Consider the following 27676-nt stretch of genomic DNA (forward strand, 5'->3'; position numbering starts at 1 on the left):
TTATTGTTTACACTAAATATTTCAAAGAAAATATTTGAAAAGTCGGTAAACCAGGATTTAATGGCTCAGAATTTGTACATAAGATTGCGAACCACTTGCACATATTTAATGTTGCTGCTGTTTCAAGTGTAAACTCATGTATAGCTGATCCAATATAAACTTCAACAGCATTATATAATGTTGTAAAATAATTAGCAATAACATTAGATCCTTAGATGCGCCAGTTGTATATACGTCATGCTCCTTGTGCTGCTCGACCTCGTAGCTGAAACTTCCATATGACAATTGTAGTTGGAGGTTGCATCTTGATCCAAATATTCGTGTCAACACCATTTATAGCCCACCCTATTCCAACATTGTTCCACAAGAAAGCATTAAGAGCTGCATTTTAAAAAGAAGTTGAAGAAGCTGAGGAGGAAACTGCAAGAATTTTCAATCCAGTAACTGAAGCAGTGCTCGGTAAACAAACTGATGATGTTAAGGTATCATCAGAAGTTCTAGAAAAGTTGAAAAAAGGTATTCTTGAGGAAAAGCACCATAAAATTACAGCATATATTATCGGAAAAATAGGAGATCCTGAAGCATTACAAAAGAAGATTGCTGAGTCCATGGAACGTTAGGAAGAATTAGCAAAGGGGAGAAAAGTGTTTATTGAGACTGTTATTACAATGATGCCAGAGGAAACAAAACCCATGTTTTATAGAAGATCTGTGAGAGAATAAATAAACAAGGAAGATTTTAATTTTTTTATGACTGATAATGGAAATATAGCTCAACATAATGTTCATCAAATTTTCGAATAGTTAGATGATTAGTACCCTACATTTCTGCAGTTACTGGTGGATATTTATGATAGAGGCGAACAAGCTGAACAAATATTTATAAATCAAAATGTGATGAACAGGTTTTAGATTCGTATAAAACAAAATGCTTGCTGGTATTATTGGTGGTGTTATCTGAGGTATTGTTAATCAGTATAGGACTAGACCAAAAGCAAATGACAAATGGTGGCTATTTATGACATTATTTAATAAAAATGATTGAAATCGTGAAAAATATTTTCCCGAAGAAAAATCAGATTCTGGCATTAAGATCTTTAATTCTCAATGTAAAATCGTCTATCGACCAAATGCTGCGTATTTTATAAAAATAATCTGGAAAGGTCAGGAGAGAAATCGATAACGAAATTGTTGTATTTTTAGATGACAACATACATAAATTTTGTGCTGAATAACGATTTGATCGCAGTCTTTTAGCGCACATCCCAGTGTAATTTTTTTCAGGCAGAGTTTTATCTATTACCTGTTATAAGAATGTTATCAAGAACGTTGTTACCTGAATCGTCTCAAACTACAGCTGACAGCACGAACACTTTTGTTACTTAAAACCCACCAATCGAACTTGGTCCTAACCACCAGCACGGTAAAGGATTAATTTCAGCCACTGCTTCATGTCCAACTGCTAGATGTCCAACACCCGAGGTCGATGATGATTTTACGTTTCAATCTGTACCTTGGACTTCCGTCAAGATACCTCAATGTACTTACAAAGCGACAGACCTGCAAAATTATAAAATCTCTGATAACAGAAAACGGCGGTCCTGCTGATAATTTGGAGCTGGCTCCAAAATATAACACGCTACGAGCAAAGATCGCGTTAAATATAATATGCTTGTTGATCTTAGCAAGAACAACAGTATCGGATCATTACTTGGACTCAATAAACATCAATATGGCTCCGTTGCTATTGCTTCAATCTCGTATGAGGGCGAGTCTCCCGTCAACCTCAAGAACGTTAACGTAATTCTGATAAATTGCTCAATTGCGATGGGCTCTTACACAGCACGAGGAAGCCGATAACAGACGATTTTAGAGTTTTAGTCCAGATGTTCCACCAGGTATGTTAATGCAGGTTAATCCGAGACAAATTATATGTTATCCTATTAGCGCGTTGACAGTCAGATTTCATCTATTACAATGACGACCGACCAGTCCGCACGTCAGCTTGATCTTAATGACGCAGTTGTAACGTACTACCTGCACTTGCAATCGCAGAGTTCTCACAGGTGAGACCAAACATGTATCTAAAGATTTTGGTAAAGAATGAACCAAGCAAAACTTTATAGACAAAAGATAGTATGAGGTTTCTTCAGAAATATGTTTCAAATATAGTTGAAAATATACCTGTCATAGCAAATAAAGTAGCTCCAATCGCAATAGATGCATCAAAAGCATTTGCAACATGAGCCGCATCTGCAGAGGAACAGCTTTCTGACAATCTATCACCGACAAAATTAGAAAGCCAACTCCGCAAACGAAAATTTAGGTTATTTTTTAAATCGAGACAACGTCAGAAACAGCACGAGCTATGATAAAAACAACAAGGCGAAGAAGTTGTTCAAAAACTTGTCATACGAACCAGACCAAAAAACTCGACATTGCAGCTTTCTAGAAATTTTGTTTAAAGAACAGCAATATGATGTCAATAAAAATGATCTTGAACTAACTTAAGAAATACCAACAGCCGACTCAGCAACATAATTCGAGTAGTTCGAATATCTTCACGAAAGTTCAAATGAGCCTAATAAAATGGGCCAGCGTACCTTTAATACACGTGATCAAGATGTGTTAAAGCTGTTCTAACGTGCAAGGTAGAATACAAATGACTGCTGATCCGCATGTCAATCTTGCTCATATTGTCGAAATTGCGCTTATTAACAACGGCTTCAGAAGAGCCCGATATCAACTCGCCAATCAAACAGTGGAATACATTTCCATGCACGTGCCAGTTGCAAGTACACTTCTTAATATAGTGTCACTTAGTGGCGATTACTCACGATTTGTTGCAAAGAATTTTAAGTGATTCAAGGATACGGTACTTATATTAATGAATTTTAGTATGGTTTCATGTTCAGTATGGAACAGTTTCCTCAGCTGATAATGCAAAAGTAAATACTAGAAACATGCTAATAGCTCTTTGTAATGCCGTTAGAATTACTACCCCGCCAGGTGCTGCAGCTGACACAGGAGCTATGCTAGCAAAAGTTTTCTGTTGTTCCTATGATCAACGCTCAGTTTTACAACGAACGTAACGCTAAACTAGGATCATTTGCAGATAGATCAAAACCAAGTTACAGTGATCCTTCCCTTGGATACATATTTGGCTTTTGGTATAGCTATAATAGAGCATTTCTTGGCATCAAACAAACTCTTATTCTTGATTCAGCAGAGCCGAAAGAATGTCTGATGAGTGCTGTTGGTGTTGCTGATGGCCAGTTCGTTTCACGACTTGCGTTATCGATGTAACGAGTTGTAGTGTCGGTTACTAAATCGATCGAACTCGCAACAATTTCAGCAGCTTACAACCAAAAACTATACTTCGAACAAAATAAGATTTAGCAGATTGCAGTACCGAATTTAATCGCAAATCACATGGCGAGTAACAACAGTGTCAAGCGAACAGTTATATCGTCATATATTTATTGTCTTTCAGCGCCAGAACAGACGTGGTAATCAACTGCAAAATAATGACGTTTTTGATAACCTTGGCATCAGGCGAATATTCGTTAGAATAAACTCTAAACAGTATCCCGAACGAGAGAGGTATCGAATGCAATTTTAAAGCTGGCCCAAAATTGGGAAGTAGCTCGTAAGTACATGATGCTGATGGATGCAAAAGTACCAAGACTCTGATAATGGATCTTAGATTTCAGTTAAAGAGTTTAGAACATTCTACCCAATCTTTCACTTTGATGTATTAACACATTCAGAACAATATATTGGGTCGACAGCTGACATAGAAATCATATGGACATTAGAAGTAGGTCCATGTGTTGGTGACGAATAACCACATAACGCGTATGCACTAATAACATATGATTCTTGACACTTGGTGCTGTAAAAGGTAGAATCAGCACTAATGTGTGAATTGTGTTGAACGAAACAGGATAATTAATGAAGTATGTTTCAGATGAAGTAAGTTTATCACAAGGACAGGTTAAAAAGCTTGCACAAGCTGTTGTAAACGACAGGCAGCTTCGATTAAGATTAATTTCGGGACCCCGCAGAGTCAACGTATCCGAGATACTCGTATCTTGGCAATATTACTATTAACACCAATACAAATACATTTTGTTTTGAAAAGGCAAACTTTTCGTCCTAAATTTGTCAGCAGCACAAGTTAATGCAATGTCTAGGACACAATATATCAGTGGTAATTTTTTAGGGCCTGTACTACCAACTGTCGCAAGAACTATAGCAGCAAAGATACTTCCAGTACTTGGGAAACTAAGCCCTCCTGCAGAATCAGCTGCTTTTTTAGGTGCGACAAAGAAAGCGGTAGAACGCGAGCGTTCCGGCGGTGGTATCAAACAAACAATATAATTTAATAATTTTGTGTAAAGAAAAGAAGAAAAAAATATGCCAAATAAGAAAACGTCAAGTAAGTTTAAAAACACAACGAATGGCAAGTAAAGTAAGATAGCAACCAAACAAAGAGAACCGACGCGAAAGCAACTCAGCATAAAGGGTTCATATTGCCAGTGCTAGCTGGAGTAGCAGGAGGTGTACTTTCAAATCTGCTAGGAATAGGACGTGGTCTGCAACTTCCAGGAACATGCAGGGTGCGAGCATCCCAAGGAATAAGAATGACACTATAAGGGAACAACGCTATCATTTCGCGAAATGTCAGCAGCATCTTGCAGGATTCGTCCCGTTTCTTAATAAATGATGCAGCAGCATCTCGCAAGATAGTCCCGTTTCTTAATAATTTTGAGATTGCTGGCCAGTTGAATGGAATGAAATGATTAATTGGATATTTTTCTACAGATGATCTAGCATCTTGCGCTACGGCAATAATTTCTACAAGTTGTATTATTAATATTCAAAACTTTAATGATGGTTCATCCACGCATTGTATACGACAACAATTATTTTGATTCGTAAACGCCCTCCATTTCGCGATATGCTGATAACATTCGCAGAATGCTAGCGTTGTGTGTCCCTAGTAGTGTTATCACTTTCCCTTGGGATGCTCGCACCCTGCTTGTTTCTGGAAGTTGCAGGCGATGTAAAATATAAATTGGGACTCGGTAGATCGCAAAGCGTTCTATCGCATGCTCCAGCTCAAACAAAAATATAAATTCGGAAGATCTATTGTCAATAAACTAGTTACAAATTCATTTAATAAAAAGCTGTATGTGTTGCATTATACATATCGGAAACAAGCGCTTGATCATGGACTGGTGCAAAGAAAGGTTCATATAGTTCAAACAATCACATTGGATGAAAGGATACATTGATGGAAATACTAGCAGAAGAGCGGTGGCTACAAAAGAATTTGAGAAAAACTTCTTTAAACTGATAAACAATACTGTGTTTGGCAAGACAATGGAGAATATTAGAAAGCGTGTTAATACTGAGAAAGCTAAATAGTCAATGAAAACTTAGTTGCAGTCCACAAAAGGGCAAATTTAAAGTTGAATAAACCAGTTTATGCTGGAATGGCAATGTTGGAACTATCAAAGTGGCTAATGTACTGGTTTCATGATGAATTTGTCAGAAAGGTTTGGCCTAGTGTGGAAATTGATGTTCACAGACACCGATTGGTTTATGTATCAACTAATTGTTGATGATGATTTGTATAAGGTTATTTATGGTTACAAAAAACTGTTATCCGATGAACAGCGGATTTCGTTAGACGACAATAAGAAAGTGATAGGACAGTTTAAAGATGAAACTAACTTTGTTCCGATTGCAGAGTTTATCGGACTAAGAAGTAAAATGTATTGTCTGAAATTAGCAGATGGCAAAAGTAAGAAACGAATAAAAGGAATAATAAGGAAATGTTGGTAATAAGTTGATTGGATTTGATGATTATAACCCTGCGTTAGCAGAATCTGTCAGCCACGTTGAGATGATGGCAATCCGATCAAATTGTCATCTGATTTAATCAAATGTTGTTATAAAATCTGGATTATGTAATTTTAATGACAAACGCTATTGTGCAGATGGTGTTAATACTATTCCTCACGGCCGCTCAGCGATAGAAAACATTAATGGTCGATCTTGATAGATATATATTTCGCTGGTTATGTTTCGACAACCGGCATGTGAATTCTGTCGGTTTTCTTTTGACCTTCTATAAGCTCTTTGATAAGCGACTTTAGTCTTTTATCCCAACCTGATATTATAAGATCATTATCATAGAAAAACATCCACTTAGTTTTGTATCTATTGTTGTTAGTAAATCGTATTTTTACATCACAATTATGTACAATCATCGTCGATGAAACACCAATATATCTCACAGCAGCTTTCATTGATGGAAATTATTTTGCCCATATTTCTGTGAGATTAAAACAAAAAGCAGGCTTTGGACGCGGACTGGTATAGTAACTCATGCTTACAATAGTACATCGTATCGTATGAAATTTTGTGTGACAATAAAAAGTAGTAGTGAAGGTACCAGGCTTTCTAGATTACTTAATAATTTTGTGTGAATATAAGGATAACTATTACAGTAGAATTAGTAGTAGTATTAGTATTAGTAGCAATAGTAGTAGTAGTAGTAGTAGTAGTAGTAGTAGTAGAGATGTTAAGGGTTATCTAGATCACCAAACTATATTTGCTGCGACAACTGTTTTTATTTTCTTATTAGTGACTGCTACTTCTATGGTTTGGGGTATACAAAGTTTAGTTGTTGAAACAAATAATGTATTGTGGTCTGGAAAACCCTGCGGCAGATGGTAAAGTAAAGCCTTTGCTTGTAGCGGAAAATATATGCGCAGAAATAGATAGATAGAGCGAGAAAGAGAGAGCCACAGAGAGAGAGAAAGAGAGAGAGAGAGAGAGAGAGAGAAATCGCCGTGTTATCATGGATTTGCAATACCTATCTTCATGAAGTTTAACAACAGCAAAAAAAATGCCAATGCAATTGGATCATCGACGATCACATCGAAAGGTCAAATCTTGCATATTTCACCACAACTAGAGTCGAATATATAGTACAGTTCTTGACAATGCCGACGCCACGTTGGCCAGCACCAAAGTAGGTTTTCTCAACCACTGCCGCAGAAAATGCGCACCACGATTGCAAAAATATACCTCATAGTCATCGTGAATCGCGATGGGGGTTTCCAAGCTGAGATCTGAGCGTGGATGACATGCTCGAGCTGGTACAACATATAAGTAATCATTGTGCGCAGTGCAACGTAGACATATTATACAATGACATCGCTGGTGATTCTAGAAAATTTACCATAAATCGTATTGATAAAGAAAGTGTTAATCTACACGGTAGAGTACAGCTGACGTGTGGCAAGTGCAACCGACATAGAGGCGCTATTGATTTGTTGCTAATACCCTGTGCTAACGCCTTAAGTGTATGCGACTTTTGCCGCTGCATGGCCTACGATGGAAGTAAGTGTCTTCGCTGGTATTAATTACAATTCCTTACGGAGAAACCCACGCTGAGGCGCTAGTGAATTTGGGCTTTTGTCTCTGGTGCTCGAATGGGTCACGTGTGAAATTTTGTGTGTGGTTTTACTTCAGAGAGGATCAATAACTTTTCTTGTGTCGACTTCTAGTCTTCAAGCGCGTATAATTAACTCACGAAAGTAAATCTGGTGCCGCCCAATATTGATTCAAAGTGACTAGTCTCAGGTGCAACGCAAACTGGTGTTACTGGGTTTTTTCGATAACTTAAACGGACTTCAACAGTAATTCCATCGCATATCCAAATATTTATACCGCAAGTGTACGGTTAAATCAATCAAACGATGGCTTGATAGCCATGAAGACCAGCATGTCCCTGAAAACTTTTCAACCCTATACGCTTAATCAATGCGTCTACTTCACCGAGAAAATTCTCGGCGTGGATCAGCGTGTAATGTATTTGATCAGCTTAATGGCTCACGTGCGTATCTTTGCCGGAATGCTCATCGTTGGCCGTTGTAGATGTAAACGTTTCAGTTTTCTTTGTATTGACTGGCTCCATCGATGACGATCACTGTGTAATTTTATGAGCCGTCGTAGTGCAGAAACAAAATATCGGCCATGTGAACTTCGTTGGTTGATCTGACGTCAAACCACCCACATGCAATTTGATGGGCGCCGGTAAGTAAATATGTCATAATGCCTGTCGTGCCAAAATTTTCATTTCACATGCACATGCAACTCCACATGGCTTTGTATCATATAGATACCAAGCGTGATGAAGTCAAACAACAATTACAATCTCGTCAATCAACCCACTGATATCTCACCGCGGGATTCCAGCAAACCTTTGACCCGTTAATTAAAGCACTGAAGGAAATCGCCACTGTAACAGGAGCAAACGCAGTGGATCTGCGTACAACAGTTGAACTCGACACAATACAAGGTACCAGAGCAGACATGGATGTCCGGTTACCGGAACAAATATGAGGAACCTTTATGCGGTAGACATAACAGGGCAAATCAGACACGTGATTGAAGAATAAGCAGAAGCCAGAGAAAAGGAGGAGCTGAGGAAAGGCCCAAATATAAATCAGCATTGACACAGAAGCACAATATCTTAACGAGTATTCTCGCAAGAATATTCTCGAGAATGCACACAATTATTTCAGGAAGAAGTATGGGCGCAGAAGTCAGCATGTATTAAAGAGAAAAACTTCATAGGCGCTCAAAGATTGGAACGAATTGGTATTTCAAGGTCCACCTAGGGGAATGGGTCAAATTTACGAGAGATACAGAAAATACCCCCAATCATAATACACAGTTCCAGTCACCACGGTAGTCTCATCGTGCTTTAAGCAGAGTGCCGCAAAAAGACTGGCATAGGAGGCGACGGACCTAACAATCTGAGGAAAGAAAAAAAACGAAGTGCGGAGGTGGGTCAGCAAAAGTTAACGGTTAGGTAGATCGATTAGAAAATCTTGTTGGAAGTTTTTGAGCCGGCAATAATTTCCACTATGTCACCAAGGAAGCAACGGCTATATCTCTGTGTATCTTGCCCTAAGCAATGAGGTGAATGATAAATCAATTTACGATGATGTGTATGGTGACAAAAGTCACTGCTCGATTAATCGCTTCTGTCACTTTCACAGTCGTCAAATAGTTAATCTCAGTAATCATTAGAATACAATTGTTCTCAATAAGAATTTAGTCTCAAAATTGCAAATACAACTCCTAGCACGACGACGATGGTGTCGTTGAAGACAGCGTGACCAAAATGTGTTGTTATATTTCCCAATGAATGCATCGAGCGTACGTGGACCCGAATTTGTCCTGGTACAACTGCGTGTGCATGATAGTTGTCCTAATATTAATTCGGCACCATTTGGTGGTTAACCCGCTAATTCACTTGTGTTTTCATGACTGGATTCGAAAGACGAAGGCGCTGTCGGGGACGATGGAATCGCTGCGCCAGAATGGAATGTGGTTGGAATCCCTGATGGTGTTTACGAAATTTAAGCAATCAATGCTTAATTTCAAAGGCACATACAAATGTTACAGAGAAAGATTCTAAAATTGCAATTACCGTTTACAAGCCAAGTATAAGCTCAGTAAGTGACGTATCAATTGCTTGATACCCGGTTGACACTGGATCATCATCAATCAGGACCGTTCTTCTATCTATCTATCTATCTCTAATATACTCATTATTAAAAAGTATTCGAACCAATGTCATGTGGCGGAGAATTACCAAGCATGCGAAGAAATTATACGCCACAAGTACGAAGAAACACTATTTTCTTAATACGCAGTAATAACTTTTGTATGTGTTACTTGCAAACAAACATATCAAACATATTGTTCTATACGGATAAAAGAATTGAAACAAACATTATTCCTACATTTAATTGAACATTTTACATGTTCATTTTTATGAATGAAACCTTAACACTGCGTAGTAATGCAATCTACATTATCGCTAAGGTAGTGCGCGAACACGGGTGATTCTCATTCAGTAGTGTAGGGAACGAAGTTTGCGTAAGAAAATGGAACATCATATAAATAAAGTAACGGAAAGAGATATTAGGAAGAATGTCGCAAAACATAAATGAAAATTGAAGATATTATTATAAGAAGATGATTCAATTAATACTTCTTCCCTATGTTATCGTTGCAATTGTCTTAGCAGTTGCTGTCATTGGCTCGGGTTAATGTGAAAGGCTGTTGTAAGTCGGGATTGTTGTCAGGGTTTTGTTGTGTATTGGCCTTTGATAATACCTCAATAAAGGATATCGATTCATTTAGGAGTGACATGTGCTGCATTAAATACTTAGTACAGGATACAAAGATACTGACAAAATGGATAAAGGTGCACTGTTTACGTTTACGTGAAAGTGAAAGATCAGTTTGATTCTCTCTCTTTCTCTCGTACCAATGTCAGCAACAAAGGACCACTAGCCATTCATTTTCAATATATTGTTATAAATCATATATGTTTTTGCAATGTAAGTCTGTGGGTGTATTCAGATTTTATATGCTTAATTTGGATGATAAGTAATTTTCTTTGATTCATAAAGTAATGGTGTCAGGTAGAAAAGATTGTATGTCTGCCTTTGGCGGCCATTGTATTTATGACGTTATCACCGTTGCACGTTTCAGTAGCCAAACATTGCCAAACCTAGCTGTGGGCGTACCGTTTACGACGGTATTGAGTCTCACGTTCAACAAAATAGGACCTAAACAACTAATACGCATAATTATGCCCATCTCTAATTATTCAACAGATTTAGGTTAGTATATCCCAAGATATTCGATAAGCCCATGCATGATACTAACATAGATATAACAGGAAAATTTCAAATAGAATTTACACATACTCTGGGTATTATACATTGTTTGACTTGAACTGCACTTTAGAAGTATTTCATATTGATTGCCTTTTTGCAGATCTCAGATAGTTATACTTGAAAGCGAAAATATTTGACATTAAATTAGAACACCGTTGCAGCTGTCTTTTACCCTTAATTTCATTTCCTAATCTTTAGAACACGACATACGACTTGTTGGTGGAAACAGTAAACTTGAGGGCCGGGTTGAAGTGTATCATAATGGTGAATGGGGAACATTGTGTAATGATGGATTTGACTATGAGGATGCTGAAGTCATTTGCTACATGCTAGGCTACGACACAAGGTAACGAATGTTTTTGTTGTTTTAGTTTTTGATCGATGTAGATTTTTGGACCTTGAATTGCATGAATTTTAGACACATTGTGCACATATTTTGTTGTGGTAAACTCATGCATTAGCAATTCATAATTTACCCGTAGTATTCGACAATTTAATAGATAACCACTATGAACATCACTTTTGCTATGTCGGTGTCAGAATAATCTAGGAACACTTTCATATCAGTTCCATTCGAGGCAAAAGATCATGCAACCTTATTTGTCGCATACAAAATGTTCCGATTGCAAGAACTACAAATGATTCATTACAATGAGTATTTGAACAGTCAGAATTTGTTCACAGTTCTTTCTTCGGGAACTGATTTTTGCGCGTGGATCTTAAACCATTATACTATTACTATCAGAGCCAAACAGTCGTATTTATAACATTCTAGTTCCATTCATCTATATACGGACGCTCGATACGGCTCGGGAACAGGGAGGATATGGCTGAGCAAATTATCATGTAATGGGACAGAATCTACACTACATGAATGTCCATCACTCACATGGGGTACTAACAATTGCTCTCATAGCCAAGATGTTGGAGTAGACTGTAAGTTCTGTTCGGCGACATTCATATCTATATATCTTCTAACATTGAAAGTTTCTGCCAATTTCCAGTACAAAATGCCTTCAAGTGAATATGCTGTTGTATAGACAATTTAATCATCACACATTCACTTCACAAAAAAGTAATTCCAATTTTCGTTGTGTAGCCTAAGGACAAAACCTTTGATGATGTATATCTATTTATCTGCCTATCTGATTTACGCTGACTCAATAGTTGGTTCCAAATGCATAAAGATATACAACGCCCTTTTCCGCTTACGCTCTTGGATGATACCTTAATCTCTTCATGTAGCAATATGTATGCATGTAATCATACGGAGACGTATATAGAAGGAAAGAGTACCTGTTTCGATACGATATATCTTTGTGAACGTACTGCATGGACAATAATTACATTTTGAAATATACAGGTCGTCAGAGTGTGAGACTCTATGGAGGACGTTATCCATCAGAGGGATACGTGCAGATTGGAAATGACTGGAGAACGGTTTGCTCGTATATGTTTGGTGAAAGCCAAGCCAGAACAGTTTGTCAAACACTAGGTTTTGACACGCCTTATTGGTATGTATTTCACCAAGGAATAGGGATGAGTTAAAATAAGAAAATCGATCAATGTTTATCAAAAACACGTGTCATCATCTTCGAAATACGCACTGGCAAACGTTAGCTTAGGAAGTAATTTAATTTGCGTAACTAATAATATTCTGTTTTCAAGTAGGAGAAACGTAACGTTAATTTATAGCCACGAAATTAAGATTTCGGGACTGCATAACCGTTTTAGGATTAGGTGGGGGGACTTATTTATCCCACATAGGTAAGATAACATAGAAATTAAGCCGACAGTAATAACTTAAAATTCAAGTTATTCTCATAAAACAAGAACAGTTGCGATTCTAAGTTCTCCCTATCATTATTGGGAAGATACTTGTAAGTTAATATAAAGCTGTTGAAAATATTTTACTGCAATTCAAATTCAAAGAAGAACAACAAGCTTTGATAAATGTTTGATGCATGTAGGGAAACAAAGTTGTGAATGCGAGAGTGTATAAAATGGGAGCAAAATACTGACCATTCGCCTTATTGGGACACTGCAGATAAAAGAATCGATCATATGAATTTGCTTGGGATAGGAGAACCCATATTTTACGAGTAGGAAAGAGGCTACCTACTAATTATAAGCTCGATAATGTCATTTTCCTATTATACATCACTACACATTTCTAATCATTTTTTGTTTCTTATTCCTGTGGCATAATGATAAAATTAAAACAATGTAGTGCCTAATTTGTGCAGTGAAATTATTTAAAAGACAAAACATTCATTGATAGCCTTTGGTTGTTTGTGATAGACGTACCATATTTAGTTTGCACTGAAACCCTATTGCTTGATAGGTGGTCAACAGACATATGAATTAAGTTCTGAAATTAAACCGATGTAACCCATATTTAACGACTACGTGTATGAAAGATGAATTTGTCAAAAGAAGTCATAGTAGCGATGTGCCAATACAAAAACTATTATAATGTCATGTTAGGTATACTGAAAGGTACATATGAGGTAGGATTAATAGAATCTTTCATATGCATCTGTGTAGAATCGGAAACGTTCACCGGAGGATCAGAATTTTGTGTCAGACACGAGGATTTACCGTGTGCCCCAATGCAAAATTATGATCCCAAGGGTGGACTGTTCCTATCCAGCAGCAATGCATGATGAAGGATTTGTTTCTACTAATATTCCTAAACGACAAATGAAATAGAAATAAAAATGGCGTATTATGAATAATTGTGCAAAAGTTAAACTACAAAACACGTTTTGAAACTTTCTTTACCTTAAGAAAGTGTTTCAAAAATTAAAGTTACACTAAATAGTTCAGTGGAGACTGTAAATGATGTCTAAGTACATATTAGCATTCAAGAGACTGTGGCTGATGTAGCTGACGTGTACTTGTATCCATACGATAATCAAGACAGACTAAAATAATTAAAGTACTCAGTTAAAATATGATCTAGAACTGATCTACCCTTCACCTATTATAATGAGATAATAAATTTTAAAGTAATATCGCTTACAATAACATTGATCGACTTGCAATATCAGTACATCAGCTGCGGATGTAGCTAGGTTGCTCTGTACCCAACAGCTGTCGTTATGACTCATCGATTTCTAGGTCAATAAAATATTTTCCAGCATCCGCAAAAAGTTAAAATAAACTTGGTGAAACATAATAAATTTATAGGATTAATTCCTGTAGAAACAGCCATGTAAAGTTTTCCAAACAAAGCGGTTTTTCTGTTTTATTTGTTTGTTTTGTCTATGTTATGTATCTGCCTTTGAAAAAGACTTATTAAGAGTCGAAAGCTCTCTGGTTAGTTAGATACTAGTTTTGCACATTTCTTTGTCAGTTTATTGCAATTATCTTAATCAAGCCCTGACACACCTGATCCCTTGCTGGATCCAATGCACTTGAAAGGACTGCTATTTGCCATATGATTTGTATTTTATATATATATATATATATATATATATATATATATATATATATATATATATATATATATATATATATATATATATATATATATATATATATACTGATGTTTATATATTGTAGCATGACAGACAATGACCGTTTCAATATATTGGATCATTCCAAATACACGCTACTGGGAACAAAATATTTAATAAGCAATAGCTCTTTGCAAAGATGCAAACGTTGTAAACTGCTCTGATTCAGTTGTGTTAACGAAGACAAATGTTGTGCCAAGTGGAGTGTGGATGCAAAAAACCAAATTCGAAAATGACATGTCTAATCGTTCTAATAAACTGACTATGTAAGCACTATAGTCTGCACCCTTTATCCAGAGAGTAAAGAAGTACCGACAGATCCTACCACAATTTTTCCACTAAATAAGATATTATAGAAACAACATTTTATATTTAAGATGAGTAAATGCGCATATATGACCAGTCTGACGTTTACTATAGAACATTTCTGTCATAGATTATTTATTTTATTCAGTATAACCTAGACTGTTGTTTTTCAATCGGATTACATTATAAAATGAACGCAAGCTCCAACTTCACTCAAGGGCAGCCCAAAAATTTGTCAAGAGGAGGTCTAAGCAAACATATAGTGGATATCTTTTGAGTTCTTCGGATGTAGGCCAAACATGTGTAGAGATGAAATCGGGGTGGAATGGGGTGTTACTCTCCCTTGCTTCTATATGCGGGCGCCCATGACCTCACCCCTATTACTTTGTAATTATTTGAGGCTTCAGAGTACCTTTTCAGGTATCCAACATATTATCAAATACAAGGATCTTTGACAGCTTCAAATATTAGATTAGGATGTATGGGAACGGAATCCGATGTTGCCGAATGCAAGCAAGGAACCTACCGGTATTGCGGAAGTTATGGTTCGCCTTACGTCAATTGTACAGGTACTTCTATCTATCTATCTATCTAGTTAGCTACCTATATTCTATGTCTACACTATCTTTAGCAAGCTAAACTAGCGTACGAAAGGGAAGAAATGGGCAAATAAAACAGCCTAATTAGTTTCTAAGTTTTGTTTCTGTTGTAATTAACATCCCGATTATTCACAATCTGTAAATACTGCAGTTAGAGTTATAATTCGGGCAAGTGTATAATTTGTACTAAATAGATAAAGATCATGTAAATTCTAAGCATAACTGGTCCGCCGATTTAGTCAAATACATATTCCGAACTTAGGACTGTTGTTACTAAACCTCACCGCAATGATCAGCTCTCTAGAAGTGATGCAATATACTATCCTCCTCAATCGGTCTCACAGACACCGAGACAAAGACATTTTAACAAACTCACTACACACTCCTCTCCCTCACCAATCACAGTTACTAAGTTTTCCCAGCTTTCCTCCTACATTACCCACATATTTTGCGTATCACATTATGTCACTAACAACGCGTTTTCTAACAACCCGACCGGACAGACATGTATAAGGGACTCGTCTATGAAAGCTGACAACTCCTGTACAGCAGACTGTGTACGCATTATGGTATCCATTTGGATTAACGTGCGACCTATCACTGAACTAACCTCATCCAACAGATATAATTCGGCACACAAAACCAGTATTCCAGGACGTACACGGGAATGCAACGTAAAGACGATGACTGGTACCGACCAAAACTTTGCAAAAGTTGATAATAATTGGCACTTTAATATGTATTCTAAAAGAGAAATGCATTCTCATGAAAGCCAAACATAATCATAACATGAAACATTTTGGTCAAGAAATCTGTACTTCTCAAGAAATGAAATTGTAGCTATTGGAATTAATGCTGTGCATAAGTTTGGTGCTCAAGCTATCACTGCAGAATGCCAGAATTTTATATCTCCTTTGACGAAAAAGTCGATTTCTAATGCATAATTCTACTTTCAGCAGATAAATTACCCACTGAAATGTTCCATTTACGAACACAGGAACATTGACATGCTAAATGCTTTAATCCCTCAAAACTTTGATCTTATCCATAAACTCAAAGATTCCAAGCTCCTTACAAGGACTGGCAAGATATACACGACGGCCTAGACCGCGGATATATACATTTAACAATATAGTTATAGGTTGGCAATCTTTCTAAGCGTCACGTTCTGACTTCCGTGGATCATGCTTCACTTTCGACAAGTCCAAATTTAATACGACAACGGAAATTATAGATACTTTATATGAAGATGTAAACAATCTTGAAAAGCGCGTGTCCATTAAATTTAATTCACCTTTTTGGCAACTCGGAAACAAAAAATGCAGATGCGTAATCCAAATTCAAACACAAATCCAGATGACAACATTCCCAGGTACATGGGGTTGACAAAATTGCATTTCTGGCATTAGAATAAAAGCACGCCTATCATTTTTATTCAGACTTCTAACTACAGTAAATCTAAAAATAAACAATTATTTGGTAATACAATTCATATGGGGAAATAGCACAGTTGTTATAAACAGCGATCTGTGTAGTTTGAAAGGGAAGCAACAATTGAATGATTTGGAATAGTATCGGCCTCTTTCCATTTCAGTTTAATATGACACAAAAATGGAAGTCAGTCAGCTGCGAAATTGGAAATTACGTGAAGGCTGTTTTTATTGTTGGGTTTGCTTTGGCTGTTGCGGTTGTTTTAGGACCAGTTTTTAGCACATAATAATAATGTGTCTTTAAAAAAAAAGTAAGTTTAGGCTAAAGAAAATCTGTATCTTCAATAAAATGTTACATATGAAGAAGAGGTTTGCTTCATATTATGGAAGCATTTGGTTTTGCTTGCGTTGTGGTTTTAACGTGTTTTCAAAGCATGATAGGCTATAAATAGCGGCCAGCATATTTCGTGGACGAAGAACCTGTTATGAACCCTGGAAGATCCGCAATTCCACGATAAGGTACTGACAAGTATTACAACTGTACGGTCGTACACTTTGTAACAGAAAGAAGCAAAACCTACCAGTGTAGTAATGTCAACAAGTACATTTATTTATCTAGAATACAAAGTGAAAATGTAAGAGGAAATTAGGTTATTGTGACTTAAATCACAGATATTCTTAAATGTCTATCAAACATCCAAAACTATAGACTGTTCCATACAAAGTCCAACCGTTTTGAAAGTCTTGATATATCACAGCGATATAATCCAGAAAGTCTGCTAAAGGATTCGTAATAATCCCAAAATAATGAATTAGTCCAAAACGACAATGAACACTTCGTAATTAAAAGAATACTTTAAATAAATATTTCCTCTCTAATTTACTGAACACAGCCATATATTTTGATCATAGATCCCCAACGACCGATATTAAAGGAGGATCGACGACTTTATTTACAAAATAAATATTTATTTACATCCACATTTGATCAATGTTGCAACATCATATTCTGAAAAAACGAAACAAAATATAGCCAACAAGTTCGGCTTTAGAATGTACATAACTCGTTAATCAGCATTTAGTAAATATCCTAACATAACATGACAAAAATCCACATTCAATCACGGACAAAAATCAATAGCACAATATAAATGGAATATTCATAACACATCTGCTCATAAAGAAAAAGAAAGATTTTTACAACAAAGCTTTCTTTACATATCAGTCAAATATATATACGATACTAAAATAAAGAAAAATACACATAATGAGGTCTTATGAATGACACTTACTTAATTAAACAAAATGTACACAAAGTCAAGCAGTATAGAACTGCTGTATTTATGAAAGTACATCTGTAATCAGAATATATTGTTCCTTTGATTGCAAATGTCAACGTTGTATTCCGAAAATATCACACTACACCAGCAACAATCTCGGAATTTTGTTTTTATTTTACTACTTAAAGTAGGGGGATTGTAGTCACTTAGTACCACACTCGGATAAGGAGCAGAACTAAGAAACATGTCTAAGTCAATACTCCTAACAAAAATCAACATCATTTAAATCCGAATACATTTTAAATTATTGACTGATATTTTTAGCTGAAATAACTGGTGCACCTTTATCTATGACATTTAATGTGTCAAGAGATTCCTGACTCTTTTCAAACCAATGAAACGTAAATGTCTCACTCAACGAGTCGGTCACAGGTTCGGCAGTTATGGAGGAATTCAAAACAAATTGCCGATAATATACAGCCATTTACATAAAACGCATACGTTGAGTTTTACTTACTGGCATTGATAATTCAGAGTCAGGTGTAATCTTAAAGTCTATTGGTTTAACTTAAACGTGTCTTACAACGCCCTACAATGCAATACGAGCAAGCAAAAATTCATTTTTACCGAACGTAATTGTCAAACCTGCATTGATAAGAAAAAATCGAATGGATTTCAAGTGATCGCTCTAGGAATCGTCATGAATGTATGCATCGCACTTATCTAGACTAGATGTAGTCGTGTTCATTAAACGATAGGATGTTGAAGGAGAAGTTTTCGTATCAGACGGCATCAATTTCTATTGATCAAGTCAGTGTGGAATTGGAAATACTGAAATTTCATATACTTCTTTTCATAAGTGGAATTTGATAAAATCCCTTTAAAAGGTCAAATGTTTATTGCATGTTCTGCATTTCCAATTTTGTCAGTGCAGTCATCATGCGTGGTATTGGAAAAGAAACAATTTTGGTGACACTGTTTATCTTTTTACAGTCAGTGCACATGCGGAATGTATCATCTGGTTTACGCACACTATTACATGGCGAAGCCTAATATTGCCGTCAAGTTGGTAACTTATTCCTTATTCCTTATTCCCGATTGAATAAGGAATAAGTAACCAGTTACTTATTCCCGATTTAACTATTTATACTTACATTTGGTTACTGATTCCTTATTCACAGCCAGCTGGGTATTCATTATTTATTTATAGTTCCATACATAATTGGTTATAACTTCTTGAAGACTAAAAGCCTTCAGGGTATGCATTGGTGTTATTCTAACCCAGTTAGAGAAATAAGAGTGCTCTTTGGTGCCAGCTATATATAGCTGACTAGGGTGTCATTTCTAAGTCCTAACCAGCTATATGTGCTGGGATGGGGCTAAGGAGTGTCAACAATAGGATATTGATAGGATTACATAATTACTAATTTGAAATAGGATTAATTAGTTGCGTTAGATGTATGCGTCGCGTCCTGTTTTGCATGGCGCAAAATATTAGTATTTGTGTTCGAAAGCTTACCAATGGCTCAAGTAAACGTGAAACTACAAAAAACCATACAAGTGTGAAATTAGAGATTTCTCTTATGTGGTCATAATGTGCTTAGAGAATAATTATTTCAAGTATCTACGCGTTTAGTAAGTCCTCAGTTGACATCGAATGTTGTCTTGAAGCACTTGGAACTGGGTAAACAAGCATACGGGTAGGTGTATGAAACACGCTCAGTGTGGGGCAAATCTAATAATACTTAGTGCGAATTAAACCCGTACCTAAACGATTTCGATTGCAATTTCTGATGAACAGTCTCTATTCAGGAATCTGTTCCAACATAAGCCAAAGTCATTGAAAGAATTTGTTTAACCGATTTACAGAAATTGGAGCTACATAAAGAAGGTGGGTGGGTACAGCAAATGCGGCAAGTGTATGATATCTTAATTATACAAGTGGGCCAATACGTCTCCTCTTTAGAGAGTATTGACATGGACTTTTCACTGACACTTTATCTCTAGGCGGTAGTGTCGAGCCACGAAAGAAGTCCTGATGAATATCATTGAGAGCACAAAAAGGCGACAACCTGTAGGCAACGGGTATAAAAAGACGCACAATCTGGATCGATTGATAAAATTGTTATTATTGAACCGCAAACTAGAATATATCGATTTCAAGGCCTCTCTGAGAATATCTAGCTAGGGATCTCTTCCAACTGTATGAAACGTTTTAAAAAATTCGTCGACCCGATTTCTTGGAATCGGGAGATGAATATATGATAGTTGTAACAAAGTCCATTAGCAAATTACCTCTTCAGTCCATATCTGGTTCCTATAGTTCACCAATAAAACGACATAGACATTTATTATTGTCCAATATCTTCTAAACAAATATATCTTTGACTCTCAAAAGCATTTTTGACTGTGTTTGTCTAATGCAAGCGGAAAACTTAAGAGGGTCTTTACGGATAAAAGCAGTTATTAAAACAGTTGAACCGATTGAAACCAAAACTTTGCGATACTTGAATCCTTACTCGGAGAATTTTGATTTCAACCCCTGTTTGACAGTCGTTAAAGAGTAACCAATCCCAACAGTAGGAAACCTTAGAAGAAAATTAATCGAGACGCTTTCAACGTTTTCGTGGTTAAATAAAAAAGGTGGAGGACACCACATGCGATCAGAATATTAGCGTTGTGCGGGCCTCTACGTCTCCTCTTTAGAGAGCTCTGACAATAGACCTTCCTTGATATTTTATATTTGTACGACAGAGTCCACCCACGAAGGAAGTCCTGAAGAATATCGTCGATAGGAAACAACGATGGGTACCGGATATAAAAAAAAACGATTAAAATGTTCATAGATTGTATCAAACTTTTGCGCTAACTGAACCTCTACTAATATAATTTTGATCACATGGTTGATTTTGGGACGTGGGTGTCCTCAGCCCGACTAATTAGCCAATTGCTAGGGCAAAACATCACAGACTGCAGTGTTTATGAGATTCCAGGATGGATGGTTTTATTTTAAAGTGAGTGCAGGTCAGAGTACCATACGTGTCCCTGGAGATGAGTAGGCCGTATTAAAACCTAACCATATATAACGATTATGTGAGTGCATGTCCAGTATTCGTGATGGATGACATGTACATTGTGCTATAGAGTAATTGAGAAGGGACGGTTCCGTTGTCTGGAGATGTCTTTTGTTGTTGATATTATGGTAGACATGGTGGAAGATTATAGGTGAAATGTGGCCTAAAAGCATAATTTCACTCGCCTGAGGATACGCAGGTAAAATAGTTCCCCGTCTAGGTGAGTAAGTTATATATTTTCAAGGCGTGAAATACTACCGAAACTTTGCGGAAATGGAAGCAGGAGAAAAAGTACAGCTGTGAAGTTGTGGCAAAATCAAAATCAGGGGCGCCATAGGGGTTACCGGCTATGAAAAACACGCAAATGTTAATAAACGGTATCAATAGTTTGAACTCATGGAAACTTTACTTAGAGGATTTTGATTTCGATGCCGCTTATACCGTTTTGAAATAAGACCCCTTTCTAACAGCAGAAAAAATTTAAAGAAAATTCGTCGAGCCGATTGTGATAAACTTGCGACTAAATAAAGGAAGTCGAGCAGATTACATGCCGTAAGATTATATACATGTGAGCCATTAGTCCCCTCTTTATAAGTCTTCACGTGAGACCTCCATGCATATTTTATCTCTAGGAGGCCTTCACAAATCCCCTAATGCGGCCATCAGGGTGGTTAGGGTTTGAGATCCCTGTATTAGATGTACATTGAGAGTGTTTTTCAAACCAGGTACTCACTGCGTGCCCCTTAATTTGCTGATTCCTCTCGAACAAATTCGTCGTGGGTCGACACTAACCCATAGAGATTAAGTGTCAAAGAAGTGTCTATGTAAAAAATGTATTTAAAAAATCTTCATAATGCATGCATTGTATCCAACCCCTTGATGTAGCGGACAATTTCGTGAAATCGGTTCAATAAATATTACTCAGACCTTTCCTACAGTTGGAACACATACATAGGCATTCCCGATGAGACTTTGAAATAAATAGTTTATAAGTAGACGTTCAGTTAGTAAACATATATTGATACAATTGATGCGTGTTTCTCATACTTGCACCCGCAAGATGATCCTTATTTCAACAATTCCTCTTCACGAAATTTATTAAGACTTCCTTGGTAGGCAGACTTCCTCTATTTTAAATATGGTACTACGTAATGTCTCAACTCTATACATCGAATAAGATCTTCCAACGGTATGTGTTGTATGCGAAAAATTCTCTACAAACGTTTCCTACTGTGGGAACTGATTTCAAACTAGATGAAATCAAAGTCCTGTAAGTTATTTTATAGTTAGATCAAGTTTTAGCTCAATTTGATCCACATTTTGCGTGTTTTTCATAGATGATACCTCCTAATGCGCCCCTTGATACGAAGTTTCATCTCCACGAAATTCGTCAGGACTTTCTTCGTAGGTGGACTCGATCTCCTAGAGATAAAATATCCATGGAGGGTTCATGTCAAGACTGTGTAAAGAGTGGATGTAATGTGGCCCACATGTATATAATCTTAACGGCATGTGATCTGCTCGACTTCCTTTATTTAGTTTCTCGAAATCTGCTTGACTAATTTTCTTTAAAGTTTTTCTGCTGTTAGAAAGGGGTCTTATTTCCATACAGTATAAGAGGCGTTGACCTGAACATCCTCTAAGTAAGGGTCCCATAAGTACAAACTATAGATACAGTTTATACACATTTTCGTGTTATTCATATCTGATACCCCCTAAGGCGCCCATTATTTTGCTATTTCGTCTCCACGAAATTCGTCAGGACTTCCTTTGTAGGTGGACTCTATTTTCTAGAGATAAATTATCAATGAAGGGTCCATATCAAAACTCTATAATGGGGGGTACATAATTTCCGAATTGTATAGGTAATGTAAAATCTTCTTACAGCATAAGTTGGTATATATATATATATATATATATATATATATATATATATATATATATATATATATATATATATATATATATATATATATATTCTTTTTCTAACCGAGAAAATCTCAAAATCGGCTTTCGAATTTCTTAAAACTTTTCCTCATCTTGGAAACGATACCGGGTTAGATATAGCTGAAGATGCGTTGAAATCAAATTCCTTTTAAAAGGGGTTTAAATATATTTAACGAATCTGTCCACATTGTGCGTGAGTTTTAATACCCATTAACCATAGGAAGCCGCTAATTTCGCTGATTCTTATCGACGAAATTCGTCAGGACGTCCTTTTTAGGTCGCCTCTATCCAAAAGAGATAAAATTGTAAGGAAGGTTCCCTTTAAAAACTCTTCAAAGAGTGATCGTAATGTCCCAACTTTATACGTAAAATATAATTTTCTTACGGCAGGCAGTGTACCCAAATCCGTTATACAGCCAATCATTTCTCAGAATCGGCTCGACTAGTTTTCGTTAACATTTTCTCACTGTTGGAGCACTGTTCTTTATATTTTACTTAATTTATATCTTATTTATTTATTTGTCAGCTTTAAAATCGTTTTATGTTTTAATGTCATTTTATGTCAAAATGATGTAGTTTCGTTTAGTAGGAAATATTATTTTTTCCAGAAAATAGTTTGACCTTGACTCTTCATTTTTGTAAACATAAAGCTTACCTGTTTCTCGACTTTAATTCAAAATTAGTATAGTCAAGCGAATAAGTTATTTTTTAATTTATTTGTATTGTGGGAATAATAAGGTTGAGATCGTGGCTGTTTTGGATATATGACCCTCGACTTGTAAATAGCTTTTAGTGAAGTAAACAACTTTTATTCTCGGAGTAATAAGGATACAGGGCCTACGTGATATTTTATATATAAACATGATCACGTTATCCTCTATTTTGCAATTAGACATTTCCAAAATTGCGGATTACTTAGATTAAAAAGTAATGTTTAGAGATCCATCTCACAGTCTGGGCTTAAAAACGTTTGATGTCAAGTCGTTTCCTTCTGTTGTAGCCAGTTTTGAATTATATGTTAATTTTTCTTCAGATTATTTTGGATTCTAAAAGATTAATTCATTTCTCTGGAAATATGTGTTGTGCTTATACAGAATTCTTGAAATAAGACATTTCGTAAAAATATTATTGGGATTTCAAAAAACCGGAGGATTATTTCTTGTGTTTCTACAAGGAACTGTAGACAACAACATTGAACAGGAAACGTTGTTGTCTTTTTTATTTGAATTCCCTATGTTTTTGAAGTCTTAGTGAAATCGACCAACATTTTCTACAACGTCAACAAAAGTGGAAATATTTCGGTCAGATCCTACCCAGAAACAATAAGATCTTTTAAAAAAAGATGAATTGATTCAACTTTCCAGAAAATATGATATTTCTGAGGTAAAGGCTTCCTTAACGAAACAAGAAATAAGAAACGTTTTGGTTCAGCTTTTGGCAAAAAAGAATTTGTTTGGATAAAAATGCTTTGCTTTTGATCAGTAAGCTTGTATCAGACTATGAAATAAAAGTGAAGGAATTAGAATTAAAGTACAATCCAAGCGGGGAAAAGAGAACAAAGGATAAATGTAATTACAAGAAAGAACAAATGCAGTTACAATATGAGAGAGAGAGAGAGAAAACGTGGAAGCGCTGAGCATAGCCATTCCGATCTATTAACTTACGATTGGCAATGTACAAGGATCCCAACCTGTCAGATTTCCGATTTCCGATCATCCAAGCTTTGTAAGCTAGGACTCAGGTAAAGGAAGATAACAAACCTTTACGTAAATTAAAATTACCGGAAGCCATTACAGATATCTGCCGCGAAGATTTCAGAATGAGCAAAACTGTTACGCGTCTCTACGTGCAAACGCAAATAAAACATTATCGGGTACCGTGAGGAAGTGTAAGAACTGGCACTCCTCTAAATTCCTTACTCGAAAAGGTTTAATCTATAGGGAATACTCTACACTTAATAGATGTTCTTGCAACTAGTTGTCCCCCATAAATCCAGGTCGCATGTACTCGAGGTCACGCAGGAGTTGAATATGGCGGGTCATTTAGGCATAAAGAAAACAACAGAGAGGGTATTAAGAAAATTGTATTGGACTGGTGTCAATAGCGACGTAGCGCGGTTCTGTCGCTTGTGCGAAGTTTGTCAGAAAACTGTCTCTAAGGGCAGGGTAACTAGGGTACCGTTAGGTTAAATGCCATTGATAGATATTCCGTTTAAAAGAGTGGCCATTGACATTGTGGGACCTATCCGTCCACATACAGATCGGAATACCGACACATCTTGACGCTGTAGATTGCGCTACTAGATACCCCGAAGCCATAGCTTTGCCATCGATTGAAACTGAACGTGTATCCGAAGCGCTTGTTGACATGTTCAGCAGGGTCGGAGTGCCCGAAGAGGTTCTTATGGATTGTGGAGCTCAATTCACCACAGATCTCATGGCAGAAATTAGAAGGTTGTTGTCCCTTAAACAGTTGCTCACGACACCATACCACACTATGTGCAATGGGTTGGTAGAGAAATTGAATGGGACGTTGAAGCAACTGTTGCGACGGAACAAGCTTAAAGAACTAATAATGTTTCCTACCTTAAATAAACTCAGCATGTTTTTGTTTCTTCTATGTTTTTTTAATTTCATGGTGTTTGTGTTCGTAATCTTATCATTATATATGTTTTTCTAATCTTGTATGTGTTGTCTAATGTTGTAAAGCGCTCAGTAAAGATTATGTGCTATACAAAGTTCTAATTATTATTATTAGTATGTATGCGGAAAGACATAAGGATTGGGATAGGTATCTGAACGCAATTCTGTTTGCGTATCGTGAGGTTCCTCATAAAAACTTCGGTTCTCCGCGTTTAAACTATTGTACGGAAGGACAGTTCGTGGTCCTATGCGCAGTTTACTCGAACTGTGGTCAAACGAAGTCGCGGACGAAGAAGTCAAGACTACTTACCAATACGCAGTAGATTTGCGCGAACGATTAGAGAGTACATGTCGAATGACGCAAGACAAACTCGCGAAATCTAGTCGTAGGTACGCGAAGTACTACAACCTAGGAACGTGGAGTACAACGTTTGATGTAGGCAACCAAGTGTTCGTGCTTCTCCCAACAAAAAAATAAATAAGCTGCTATTCCAGTGGAAAGGGCAATACGAAGTCAAACAGGTGAAAGGCGAAATGGACTAAATCATTGACGTGGAGGGTAAGTCCAATATATTTCACGCCAATATGCTTAAACTCTACCTGGAAAGACCTAGACAAACAATAGATAAAGGGGTCTTGAATGTAGGATGCATAGCGGTGATAAAGGATAAGTCGTGTGACGAATCGGAATCGTCTCCAGTACAGAAATACCCCTTGAATACTCCATTGACGTAGGGAAGAATGCATTGACCAAATCAATGTATGTCCGAATTTATCAGTGTGTCAGCATACACATATATTGGAGGTTTTGTCCCAATACCCTGACGTGTTTACGGACAAACCGGGCCGTACTGGATTGATTCAACACGAGATCAAGTTGAATACCTCTGAGCCAATCAGGATTAAAAAATATCCAATACCCTTTAATGCGCAGGAGACAAGCAACGAAGAAGTGGGTAAAATGTTAGACAAGGAAGTGATAGAACCTTCCAGTTCCCCGTACTCGTCCCTGTTGTGTTAATCAGAAAGAAAGACGGGAAGAACCGTTTTTGCATTGACTTTCGGCAATATAACAAAATCACCGTGTTCGACGGAGAACTTGGCAGGTCATAAATACATTCCCATATTAGACCTTACCAAGGGATATTGGCAGATACCAATCGCTGTAATGGCCGCGAGTTAACGGCATTCGCGAATCCCAAAGGTCTTCATCAATTTAAAGTTATGCCCTTCGGTTTAGTCAATACCGGTGCGTCATGCATTCGTCTCAAGCGCAAACTGTTAAACGGTATGGAAAACGTCGACAGTTTTGTAGATGATATCTTTGTTTATACACATACCCATGTATGAACATGTTAAGGTATTACGGGATCTGTTTAATAGACTTCACACTGAAAATCTTACAGCCAAGCCCACCAAATGTAGTATAGGGTATTTCAGCCTAGAGAGTTTGGAACATCTCGTGAGTGGATTCGGTTAGTTGAAACCTCGCCCAGATAAAATATGAGCAAAGATGCACCTAGACCAGAAACTAAAAAACAAGTACGATCTTTCATAGGTTTGACTGGGTTTTACAGGAAATGCGTCCCCAATTTTGCGGCTATTGCCAGCCCATTAACAGACTTGATTAGGACAGGGCAACCGAATAAAGTTCCCTGGGGTGTGTCCCAGGAAAAAGCATTTAATGCTCTAAAACAGAAACTGGTAAGTGCACCAATCTTAAAGTTACCAGAATTGAACAAAACATTTTTGTTGAGGACTGATGCGTCCGATACGGGTCTTGGGGCTGTTTTACTACAGGAGCAAGAGGGGATGAAATAGCCCATTGCTTGTGCAAGTAGGAAATTGCTCCCTAAGGAGCAAAACTACTCCATGATTGAGAAGGAGTGCCTAGCCTTTGTATAGGGGATAGGAAAATTCCATACGTACCTTTTCGGGAGAGAGTTTACCTTACAAACGGACCATAAATCGTTCTTATACTTGAACAAAGCAAAGGTCACCAATGCAAGATTGGTGCGTTGGGCGTTGTCTTTGCAATCGTATAGTTTCCGGATCGAAGCGATTCGAGGATCGGAAAATGTGAGTGCTGATTTTTTA

At 36.9% G+C, this 27676-nt stretch overlaps 1 protein-coding gene across 1 annotated transcript in view; it reads left to right on the forward strand.

Moving 5' to 3' along the window:
* The window catches only part of LOC149797354 (scavenger receptor cysteine-rich domain-containing protein DMBT1-like), a 147087-nt gene that overhangs the window by 20778 nt on the left and 98633 nt on the right, over positions 1 to 27676 (forward strand). The window contains exons 4-7 of the mRNA XM_089962114.1: positions 10979 to 11126; positions 11556 to 11716; positions 12144 to 12294; positions 15028 to 15176. Coding sequence (XP_089818240.1) covers positions 10979 to 11126; positions 11556 to 11716; positions 12144 to 12294; positions 15028 to 15176 — 609 coding nt within the window. The remainder of the gene's footprint in view (positions 1 to 10978; positions 11127 to 11555; positions 11717 to 12143; positions 12295 to 15027; positions 15177 to 27676) is intronic.

The sequence above is a fragment of the Sinohyriopsis cumingii genome, chromosome 6 (assembly GCF_028554795.1).
Source record: "Sinohyriopsis cumingii isolate HCF-2022 chromosome 6, ASM2855479v2, whole genome shotgun sequence".
Lineage (NCBI taxonomy): Eukaryota > Metazoa > Mollusca > Bivalvia > Unionida > Unionidae > Sinohyriopsis > Sinohyriopsis cumingii.